The sequence below is a fragment of the Microtus ochrogaster genome, chromosome 5, assembly GCF_000317375.1.
Source record: "Microtus ochrogaster isolate Prairie Vole_2 chromosome 5, MicOch1.0, whole genome shotgun sequence".
Taxonomy (NCBI): domain Eukaryota; kingdom Metazoa; phylum Chordata; class Mammalia; order Rodentia; family Cricetidae; genus Microtus; species Microtus ochrogaster.
In genome coordinates, this window is record NC_022012.1 from 34,323,657 (window position 1) to 34,336,142 (window position 12,486).

Genomic DNA, 12,486 nt, shown 5'->3' on the forward strand with positions numbered 1-12,486 from the left:
TGTGATAAAAAACCACTTAGAACCACATTATAAATTTCCTTTCTTCCTGTCTTCTCTCCCTCTCCCTTTTGGTGATAAAAATGTTCCGTCTGTCCAGAAACAGAACAAAATGGACAAAACACTCTTTGCTAGCCAGTCTCTCCTTTTCATTACAAGGTCTGTGCTCAGCACATCCACCCTGTGACCTGAGCCAGCACCCTGGATTTTAGTGGCACCCCGTGCTAGGGAAGCAGAAATTGTCCTCCAGATATAAATTAGGTCTGAGATTAGCAGTGGTGATAAAAACCTGGTGTGTTTGGTTCTTCATGTGTCTACTGCTTGGGAGCATAAACTTGAATTGAGGCATTCATGTTTGAAATATTTCAAACTGGAGTGAATCTGGTGGGTGGCCCAGCTACTTTTGGTGCCATTGTCATAACACATATGCTAGGTGATGGACAGTTCACTGTATCCTGAAGATGGTTCTGATGTATACAAAGCTAAAATAGGTCTCCTGATGTGGTTGATACTAGTTCTGCCAATCCAGAATCAAAGCCCTCTAAATCCTATAAATATTGTTTTGTTCCTCAAGTCTTAAGTCCTTCAACTTCTACCCATTAGTCTGATGTAAGCACCTACTGTCTCAGATGCTCTCTCTGAATGCATTAGATTTTCGTCCTATAGTCTCACTCTGTCACAGAAGACAATCTGTAGTTAAGGTTTCTATTGCTGTAATGAAACACCATGGCCATGACAACTCCTTAAGGAAAACTTTTAACTGGGGGTGTCTTGCTTACAGTTCAGAGGTTCCATCCATTGTCATCATGGTGGAAAGCAAGGCAGCGTGCAGGCAGATGTGGTGCTGGATTAGCGGAGAGTACTACATAGTACAAGCAACAGGAAGTTGACTCAGACACTAGATGGTATCCTGAGCATAGGAAACCTCAAAGCCCGCCCCCACAGTGACACACTTCCTCCAACAAGGCCTTACCCACTCCAACAAAGTCATACCTCATAAGTACCACTTCCTATGGGATGATGAAAGTCAATTACGTTCAAACTACCACATAGTCCACACTCTGGGGCTACCCTGAGAAGGATCAGGGAGAAGGTACAGCCATGTCCCACATTTGAGATCAACTCTGTACTGCTCTGAAAAGGTTCCTTCCAGGCACATGCTCTCAATAGCTTCCTCATTGCTACAGAATCACATCTACATTTGCCTGATGTGTTTGTATAGACTTTTCCTCACCTAATAAATTCATTCAACTACATTTTGTGTTCCAGTCACACACCCATCTCTTGAACTACCTGGTTTTAGCCATATTTCTCAGACATACAACGTCCATTCATTATCAGCTCTGTGTACACTATCATGCTGGTCCCCTTAGAAAGATCTTTCTCTTTCTCTTCCCTTCCCCACGCTCCTCCTTTTACTCCTCCTCCTTCTCTCCCTGTCTCTGTATGGGGGTCCACGTGAGGAAACCAGAGGAGTATGTGGGGAGTATTCCTCTATTGCTCTCTACTTCATTGCCTTGAGAGAGTTTGTTGCTGAGCTAGAAACTCACCTTTTTGGTCAGACTGGCTGTCCACTGAGCTCCCAGAATACACCTGTCTCTGCCTCTCAAGGTTGGGTTGCAGGCACATTCAGCCATACCCAGGTTTTTATATGTGAGTGCCTGGGATTTGAACTCCAGTCTCCATGCTTATACAACAAGCACTTTGTCCACTTTTTGTAGGAGGCCACTTGTTCATTTCCCGGGTACCCAGACTCCTGAAATAACCACACAGAAACTGTATTAATTAAATCACTGTTTGTCCTGTTAGCTCTAACTTATTATTGGCTAGCTTGTTCATCTTAATTTTACCCATTTCCATTATTTTATATTTTACCACGAGGCTCATGGCCTACCAGCAAAGTTCCAGCATGTCTGTCTCCAGCAGCAGCTTTATGACTTCTCCCCTGACTCTGCCTTCTTTCTCCCAGCATTCAGTTTAGTTTTCCCTGCCTAGCTTAGTTCTGCCCTGCTACAGGTCAAAGCAGTCCTTTATTAACCAATTGTATTCACGGCATATAGAGAGGAATCCCACATCATCCACTGAGCCATCTCTTCAATTGAACACCAAATTCTCTTTATCTTCAAAAGCCTAGTTTAAATATGTCTTCTTTAATGGTGCCTCCTGTGTTATTGGAACCTGAAACTATTTATTTTTCCTGAACATTTTTAGTCCCCAGAAGCTGACTGAGCATCCTTTCATTTCCTGAACTCCCCCCAAATATATTGATCATTTGTCCTGTGTTCTTCATTTTAATATATGCATGTGCGGATGTTCTGCTCCTAGGAAAACACAAATCACCGTTGGAAAAAAAATCACTTTATTTGCTTGTATACTTCAGCGTGTCTAGCAGATAGTCAATACTTCAAAAATAATTGTTGAATAAATCGTGAAAGTGCTTATGAAAAGTTGGTTGGTTGACTGAGTGGCCTGGGGTGGGATTGAATGGTTGATGAAACAGAGAGAGATTAAATAGAAGAAAAAGATGTCATTCTTAAAAATCAAGCAGTGCCCTAGATCCCTGGGTCTGATCTAGATTTGTGGAAGGAGAGAGGAGGTGGAGGAAGAGGTGGGCTGTCAGCAGAGAACATGTCCAAGTCCTCAGGGGAGGTAGATTATGCAGGGAGCTCTGACTCATTCTGGGAAATCATCACAGCCCTTCAGCACCCCTGAGAGCAGCCACCCCCAGTGAAGCGTTGAGGCAGTTTTAGGCTCTCTCTTGTCTTCCTGCTTCGGGGAGAGGGAGATCATTTTGCAAAGACTTGTTCAGCACCTTCCATGCTGTGGTTTCTCTGGGGTCAGGACCTATTGGTGTGAATTCTGCAGAACCAGTAGCTTTCATATTAATCTTTCTTCTGAGCCCAGAAACTGCTGAATGCAGGAAAAGTGGATTTTTAAGCATTGACTCCACAGCTAGCATAAAGTCCCCTTATCCTAACAACCCCAAACCTGTGGCACATCTCAGCCCGTGATACTATCTTTGGGTCTTTCCTCTTTGTCATCCCAGCATGGAGAAGCCACTGAGCCCTGCCTCTCCTGCTCTACAATTGTCTCCCAGTTCTGACATCTTTGCAGCCTGAGCACCCTTATCCTGATCAAGTTCTTACCTTCTCTCACTCAAATTATTACAATAGCTTCCTACTCTTCCTTCTGTCCCAAGTCTCTCCCTTTGTTCAGCGCACACCTCCCCTGTCACCAATAAGTCACGAAAGATCAGAACTTATGATGTCATTCTTCTGTGTGAAATATCAACGGCTTCCTAGAGTAGGAATCGCCACTATGTTTTCCTGCTAGTCGACATAACACAGCAATTCTGTCTTATTTCGAACGTTCTACAGATTAGACTGTCTCTATTTTATCTTTCAAAAACTAACTCAGAACTCACCTTCCCTGAAAATCTTTTGTTTTAATAAACAAAAACAAAAAACCAAGGGTATCGGAAATCACTCATCCAAATACCTCATACAGGCCAAAGTGGACTTGGAGAACACAACTAGACTCGATTATTGTGTGTTTATGGTTAAGTACTAACTGACAGATCTAGGGATACAGAGAACAGAAAAACCATGGTCCCTATTACATGGGACATGGGACTTAGCATTTATTGAGGCCAACAAGGTGTAGCATCTATGTAGAGTGAATGAGGCACCAGCAGCCCCATGGGATAGGTGATGATGCCATTGTTTTACTAGATGAAAACATCCAGGCTCAGAGGTCCCAGAGGTCCAGTGTCATAAAACAAGTCAGAAATGTCACTGGAATACCAACTCATGCCTGACTGGCTTGAAACTTAGTGCTCCTTACTCCCAAGTACCATAGACCCAGAGAGAGGTAAAGCAAATATCAGAACCAGACTAGTAAGTAGATGAGGGGCAAGAAGCAGCAAAGATATCAAGAGCAAGTAAAGCTTCTCCACGCAGCGAGAGGGGCAGGGCCTTGCTCCCAGCAGACAAAATTCCTTTCAAGATATTTGCTAAAGGGGAACTGTTGAAGCTTGGCGTGACCCCTGGTTCCCACATTGACCTCTCTTACTCATTCTCGGCAGTTTTCTCCTCTGAGGTATCTGATTCTTGCCTTCTGAAAAACTATATGCTTACTAACAAGGAGGAGTAGTAATAGGTAACATAAATATATCCTGAAATTCAGGCATATATCTTCAGGGACAGTTTTGTTTTGTTTTGTTGTTGTTGTTGTTTCCTGGTGACCATATTGGTGATAGGGTCCAACTTGTCTTGGACAAGGGGACCAAAATAATCTGTTCACATCTTATGTGTCCCAACTGAAGAGGCTGGGCTAGTTTGAGTTTGGCTGAAGCTGATGTCTGTGTCGATGTGGTTGGCTTCTAAGAGAGAAGAAAAATAACTGAAAGACCTCTTACTTGGGAGGCGGAGGCAGGGAAACCAGGATTTCAAGATACACTCAGATGAATATAGAGGGAGTTCAAGGACAGCCTAGCTACATGATCCCCTGTTATAAAAAATATGACAACAAACCTCTTAAAGGATTAGACCCAAAGGTCACATAATATCACATCTATGGCTCTCTGTTGACCAAAGCAACTCACAAAACAAACCTGGAGTCCAGTGAAGGGGAAAACTCTGCCTCTTGATGAGATGTCACAACCACATCTCAAAGGTTTTGTTGGCTCTTGTATATCTCTTGAGAAGCAATTGGCCACAGTGATTTTTAAATATGTCTAGTTTTTTTCCCAGTAAATTATCTCCCCAAATTAAAACCCCTGTTGGCATTCATTTTATGTTTCTCAAATTGCCTAGCACAATACCCAAGGAATGGAAGATGCACTAACAGGCAAATCTAGCACCTGTAAAGTAGCTGATGCTCCCCCACCTCCCTCTCTTCCTCCTCCTGTTCCCTCCACTCTGTGGTAAGAGCCTGGGCTCTGGAATTAGAATGTCTAGGTTGGCATTGCGATTCTTTCACAAACAAATTGGATGAAATTCAAGAAGAAATTTCATCTTTCTATAAATGTTTCTGTACTGTGAAATCGGGGTAAGGCTTTATATTTCAGAATTGTGAGAACGGAGGAAAATAATATGTATAAGGAAAATAGCGTGGTGCCAAAAACATGGTAATTTTTCAAAATATGGTAATTATATTTAAATTTTCCATTTCTATTTTCCCTACTCCCTTCAAAATCTCTACCCGTGCAAGCAGTATACTTTCCTCGGGGCCATTTCTTAGTTGAAGCACTCCATGGTCAACCAGCTGGGAATAAATTTTCCATCCTTTAACAAAGACTCTCATCTTCCTGTTCTATGTCTCTGGAAGGTGGTTTGCTTTTGAGGCAGAGTCTAACTGTGCAGCCTAGGCTGGCCCCATACTTGCTAACCTCTGCTTCAGCCTCCCTAGACCTGGAATTACAGGCAAGTGCTTCTATACCCAGGGTTGAAGTCTTAAAATTCTAGAGTGCAAAACGACAGTGCTGATGGGACATTAATAGACCATGGAGTTCCTCACCTCTCATTTACAAAGGTGGAGAAACGTCCTAATGATTGCAGCAAGTTGGCCAGCTCCGCACAGCTGAGGGTAGATCCAACTCCCTCACCCTACAGTAACCATCCAGTTCCAGTATGAAGAAGGGATAAGAAAGGAGACAGAAAGCAGAACTAAGAGAGGGGGCCAACAAGACCTCTAGGCTCAAATTCTTAGAAGGAGCGCTGAATCCAAGGCCTCCAGCTGGTAGATGAGTTCACAGGATGAACATGGACCATATATGTGCTTTTCTTGGTTCACACAATGTTTTGGGGTTTGGTTAGTTGGTTTTAGTTCTAAAAATTGAAGCAGCTTCCAGTGTTAAAAAAAAATTCACAGACTGGTAAATTGGCTTAGTAGATAAAGGGGCCTGCTACCAAGCCTAACAATTTGAGTTCAAGCCTCAAGACTCACATGGTGAACGGAGGGAACTGACCCAAGCAAGATGCCCTTTGACTTCCATACGATGCACCCAGACACACACTCCCATGTAAATAAGAAACTCCCAAAGCCTTTTCTTTAAAGAAGTGGGAAGATTCATCTGCCATATGGTGGTGTGGGCAAGGGGGAGATGTCCCCCCCAACTCCCACCCTCCCCACATGTGGAAGTTGGGGGAGCTGACCCTGAGGATAACAACAGGATACTTGGCTTTTCTCTGTCCCTTACAGTCCCACTGGATCCATTTCTCTCCCACCTGCTGGCCCCCACAGCCACTTATAAAATAATCATTCAGCGGCTTAATTTTAATTATAATTGCTTGGCTCAGGCTTATTACTGGCTAGCTCTTACATATGAACTAACTCATTTCTAATAATCTGTGTATCACCATGTGGCTTAGTAGCATTTCCTGTTCTCTAGTGCATCTTGCTGCTCTGGAGGCTCCCTGACATCTCTCTCGACCCTGCCTTCTTTCACCCTGTATCTCTGCTTGGATTTCCCACCCAGCTATATTCTGCCCTGCCATAGGCCAAAGAAGTTTTATTCATCAACCAACAAAAGCAACACATATTCACAGCATAAAGGACCCCCCATATCAGAGGGCCCAGCATCAATAGTGTAGCAGAAACCAGAGGCCTCAAATCAAACCAATAACTCTTTGCAATGAACACTGGCAAGTAAAGATTTATGAACAAAAGAACTTACTGTGTGACTCACTGTGTCCTTCTACAGCTTCTATGAGGAAATTTTTTTCCTTTTTTTTTTTTTCTCTTAAATCTTATTTCACTTTATTTTGTCAGGGAGGGTGCAATGTCAGAGGGTGAATACCAAAAGAGGGAGAGATGAATGGGATCGAGATGCATGATGTGAAAGACACAAAGAATAAATTAAAAAGAGTTTTAAAAATAGAAAAAAAGAAGTGGGGAGAGATGCATATAAAATTCCAGATTTCCAGTTTCTATTGGAAACATCTGGATCATTTGCCCCAATGAGCTTCTCTGAAGGTCAACAATTTGCTATGGAATTGCTGCCCTGTTGAGTGAAACTGAGCTCTTGAATTAGAACGAGCTCTGCCTACTTTCTCACCTGCGCGAGCCTCCTCATTCATGAAGGCACTGGGAAGCCATGCACACAGCTGCTGTGTGGCCGTGGCTGCACTGTCCACTTCCTGTGGAGTTTTCAACTTAGTGAAGAAGCAGAATCAGTGAATGTGTGGTGTAACTTCTCAAAGACGGAACAGCTGCAGCGTTTAGAACTGGGTCTCGAGGCTTTCTACTCTTCTGAGTTTCCAGCACACATATTCTGTCTTCTGCATACAAGGGTTTCATTTTCTTCCTGGAAGCCGTCCCCCTTTTCTCTATATAATTTGGGTGAGGCTGACCCTGTGGGACTGTGACTCAGACCTGTTCACAGAAAGTTCTGTTTGTCTGGAGCTTAGTGATTGGCTTGAGATTTGGGCTGCTGGAACTTTCTTCTTGGGTGAAGTTGACCCTGGATAAAGCTAGCCTCTGCATTTTTTCAGGCTTCTCTTGAAAAAAAAAAAAAGTAGGAAGCCTTACCTAGGTCTACATAAAACCACCCTGACCTGGTGTCCCTCAGAATTCTGCCTTCTTCTAGAAAGACCCTCTCTTCCTTCCAACACTCACAGACTTGCTGCCACATATACTTAGAGAACACAAGGCTTACCTCATTATATCTCTCATCCTGTTTATGTCTGTCTCCCAGAAAGCACAAAACTCCCAGGTGACCTCAGATTCCCCAGGTGTAATACCAGCACTGGTCTTTTGTTATGGTGTAAGTCCACCAGAGAACATACATGGACATTCTTAAATCAGAAAATTCTTTATCGCCAACCAACGGCTACATGGGGAACTTGCCCATATCACTACCCCAATCTTCACAGTTCTTTGTCTTTAACAACAAGCACCACATCCTGGTTGGCACCCTTTAGCTAGAAGCAGCATTACAGAAGCCAAAAATTAAGAGATTTTCCTGGATACTGGAACCATGACCCAGGTCTTTGGCCTTTGTTCCCATTTTGGCAAGTGTTGTTGACTACATGCTGGGTTTTAAGGTCAGAATGGTCCCTCTAACATGTTGTCACTTATGCTAAGATCTGGGGACCTGTTACACTATGGGCAATAAGGGACACTCCTACACACACCCCATACTCCCAGGCCTCACCCCCTTTCCCAATGTCTTTACTCCCCATAAAACTTTAGTTCTGAGTATATTACGTTAAATAAAAGAGCTACTTATGTTAAATAGAAATTACAAAAGACCATTGTTTCAGAGTAAGAGAAGCCAAAAACTAAACTGGAATCAGCCATTTTAACAGTCCATGTCTTCGGACCTAACCAATGTTCTTATCTGAGCTCGAGAAGAAGAAATCAACCAAAACTCCCAAGGCAGTCAGCATCCATTGGCATGAAATGAGAACTCATCCTTTAATCCTTACAAATCTAATCACTCCACAGTTTCTCTTCTTGTTTTCTCTTCCCTGTTCCTGCTTTACAGGGAAAGTAACTTTGAAATGACTAATCTGCTTTCTGTTCTGTTTCTGCCTTTTTTCTGCCTTTCTCTGTCTCTGAGGCTGTGTTCTGCTGCTCAGCCCATCAGAACACTCCTGTTATATGAAGTGAAGTGTTGCCGGATGCTGGAACTGCAAGCTGCAGCCAATGCAGACGCTTAAACCAAATTGTTGCTGCATAAGCCAGTTTGGCTTCCATTGTGTCGTGAATCTGTGAGTGTGTCGCCCCAAAATTCAAAGTAAAACCTAACCTCCAGCCTGAAGCCTTTGTGCAGTAGGTGTGTGTGGTGGAATGGTTTGCTGACCATTGTTTTAAGAAAATGCTGACGTTAAGTCACATGTTTTAAAACAGACTATGTAGAGCGTTTCTGTCCACGCGCCAACCATGGCGCCTTCTCCGGCCGTGCTGACCCGACTGCTGTGTGCAGGTGTGTGGCGCCGGCCAAGTTTCCTGCAGAAGGCGACCCCGGGCCCGGCGGGACTGAATGGTAGGACAGTGTCGGGAGCTCAAGTCCCCGTGGTCAGCGAGCCCCAGGACGACGACGATCTCCAGAGCAGGATCCTAGATGTGCCCCTGCAACATTCGGACTTCTTCAATGTCAAGGAGCTGTTTTCTGTGAAGAGCCTCTTCGAGGCCCGAGTACACCTGGGCCATAAAGCCGGTTGCCGGCATAGGTTTATGGAACCATACATCTTTGGGAACCGCCTGGGTCAAGACATCATCGACCTGGAACAGACAGCCTTGAACCTACAGCTGGCCTTGAACTTCACTGCTCACGTGGCCTACCGCAAGGGCATCATCCTGTTCGTGAGCAGGAATCGGCAGTTCTCTCACTTGATCGAGAAGACAGCCCAGGACTGCGGAGAGTACGCCCACACGCGCTACTTCAAGGGTGGTCTGCTGACGAACGCACACCTCCTCTTTGGGCCCACAGTCCGCCTGCCGGACCTCATCATCTTCCTGCACACGCTCAACAATGTCTTTGAGTCCCATGTGGCTGTGAGGGATGCTGCCAAGATGAACATCCCCACGGTGGGCATTGTGGACACCAACTGCAACCCGTGCCTCATCACTTACCCTATCCCTGGCAACGATGACTCGCCCCAAGCTATCCAGCTCTTCTGCAAGCTTTTCCGGACAACCATCAACAGGGCCAAGGAAAAGAGGAGGCAGATGGAGGCGCTGCATCGGCTGCAGAGTTCCAGGGGGTCTGAGGGCAGTGAAACATCTGCACCTGATAAAAGCCATTCCCCATGACGGGAACCTCTGCTCCCACACTAGACAGCCAAGCCTGTTCTGAGCAGGAAACTCCTGTCCAACCCTGCCTGTATCATCATTCCCCATCCTCAGCATCAGAGTCCTATATTCCCAGATCTGGCCACCCCAGAGTCCGATCATCCTGAGTTAAACCTGGTCTGCCTTTTTTCTGGGAGCAAACTCAAGTAAAGTACATATCCATGTGGCCTTTGGCATCCACTAAGACTTGGACATAGCTAGCCAAATGGAAGGCACTGTTTCTCTCTTGTCAAGAAGCCCTTGCTTCCACTTTGGGTGTGTATCAGGTGGGTTTTCAATTAAAATTAATACTTCATTCTCTGTCAAAAAAAAATAAATAAATAAAAAATAAAACAGACTATGTAGCTGACAGTCATGGAGGCTCAAGTGGAATCTGCATAAGCATCATGTCAGCTCTGCTAGGGACGTCATGGCAGATGGTCAGGCACCAGCCTCTTCCCCATATCAGCCCATACTGCAAAGAGCTCCAGGACAGGCTGCACCATTGGCCCCTCCTCTTCTGAGGCTTTTGGCTTCTTAGGCTCAGCAGTTTCTGGTTTTCTCCACTCTCCAGCCTGAGGATGGCCATTATGGGACTCTCGAGGCCCTGATCATGTGAGGCAATCTAATAAATTTCTTCTTTCTATTATATGCATTATATTGTTCATATTCCTCTAGAGAAATATGACTGATACAATCACCCAATCGAGAGAACCAATTCTGGGTCTCATGAGAAATGCCTCCATCTCTTCCGACAGCAACATTCCAGCAAAACCCACCTCTTCCAAGGCTCTGCCACCTCTCAACATCGCCACATTAAAGGACAAGCTTTCAGATTACAGACTCTTGGAAGATGCATTCAAGTCAAATACAAAGCAGAGCCAGTGGTGACAAAATTACGAGGCAAAGGCTCCTGATGGAATTGGTAACCCTTATAAAAGAAGCCAAAAGAGCTCTCCTGCCATCTGTGCCATGGGAGGACCCAACAAGTCACCATCTACAAACCAGAAAATAGACAATAAATCTGACTAGATGCATCAACCTCTGGCCCTGTGAGAAATAAATTTCTATCGTTTGAAAGTGACCTGGTTTGTGGTATATTGTTACTGCAGCCTGAACAGACTAAGACAGTTTGTGTGAATGCATTTAAGGGGAATACAAACCACACAACAACAACCAGATTCAAGGAAAACATGCAAATAGCACATATGCACCTGAAAAGATGTTGCCTCTAGTATTTAAGAAAATGCAAGTCAGAGCTATAAGGAGGTACAGCAATACACATGCTAGTATGGCTATTATCAGAAAACAAAACATCCCAGTACTTGAGAGGTTAAAAAGAGAGGCATATCAGAAGTAAAAAGCCATCCTCAGGACTATAGTGTTTGGGGTCACTGTGGGTTACAGAAAACCCTGTTTCAACTACAGGACTCACCCACAAAAAAGAATCTATAAAGTAACATGTATTAGCAAGGAAATGGAAAAACAAGAAACCTGTGGGTTGATAGCACAGATGTGAAATGCTGATGCCATTATGGCAAACAATATGATCATTCCTCCAGGTGTTAGTGTGTGGTCCTGCAATTCTACTTCTAGTTACAGACCAGAGCCCTAGTTTGCTGCTTGATGCTGTCATAAACTCCATGAGCAAATGCAACTGATGGAAGAAAGGGTTTATTTTGGCTTATACTTCTATGTCACTATCCACTGTGGATGGGGTGTCAGGGCAGGAACTCATAGCAGGAACCTGGAGTCAGAAACTGAAAGAAAAGCTGTGGAAGAGAGAGTCTCACTGGCTTGTTCCTCACAGTTTACTCAGCTGCTTTCTTACCACCTCAGGACCACCTGTTCAGGGATAGCACCACCCACAGCGTCTGGGCCCTCCCACAGCAACCTTTAACCAAGAAAATGCCCTCACGGATTTGCCTACAGGCTAATCGGATGGAGGCATTTTCTCAATTAAGGTTCCTCTTCCCAGATGACTCTAGGCTGTGTCAAGAGCCAAAAGAAAGATTCAAACTACCTGTCCATTTACAGATGAATGAAGAAATAAAATCTAGCACACAGTATATATATATATATACATACATACATACATACATATACACATACACTATTAGCCTTAATAAGGAAGGTGATTCTAACACATGATAAAGCAGAGACAAACCTTGAGGACATCCCCAAAGGGACATGAGTCTGTCACAGAGGCACAAATATTACATGGTTCCCCTTACATGAAGTATCTAGAGTAGCTGTATTCCCACAGCGAATGAGAGGATCCGGTGGTCGTCAGGAGCTGGAGGAGAGGGAAAGCTGGGAATATGGAAATGCTGTGGCAATGGGTGACAATGCCACCCAGCAATGTGGTTGCGCTTAATGCCACAGAATGGCATGCCTTTAAAAGCTTAAAGTGGAATAGTTTGTGTGATATACACTGCACATATGCATTATGTATTTTGTTAACCATAATCTTTTTGAGGCAGGGTCTCGTCTAGCCTAGGTTGTCCTCGTATTCAATATGTGAATAAAAATGGCTGTGAATGGTGGGAATGAATCATCCTGCCCAGTTTCTGTGATGTGGAAATCAAACCTGAAGATTTGTGAATGCTAGGTAAACACTCCACCAACTGAGCTACATTCCTAACCTATATTTTACTATAATTTAAAAAAAGAAATCTATGTGATACACTGTATCTCAAATGTACTATTTTT

The 12,486-nt window shown here is 44.1% G+C and overlaps 1 protein-coding gene across 1 annotated transcript; it reads left to right on the plus strand.

Annotated features, from left to right (window-relative positions):
• The first annotated feature begins 8,883 nt into the window (after positions 1-8,883).
• LOC101996002 (28S ribosomal protein S2, mitochondrial) lies at positions 8,884-10,106 on the plus strand. The gene has a single exon (XM_005347133.3). The coding sequence runs from the start codon at positions 8,884-8,886 to the stop codon at positions 9,754-9,756; it is 873 nt and encodes a 290-aa protein (XP_005347190.1). The 3' UTR covers positions 9,757-10,106.
• Positions 10,107-12,486: the final 2,380 nt, after the last annotated feature.

What these genes read in the sequence shown, in the direction of transcription:
- LOC101996002 (XM_005347133.3), top strand. Translation starts at nt 8,884, where the DNA reads ATGGCGCCTTCTCCGGCCGTGCTGACCCGACTGCTGTGTGCAGGTGTG.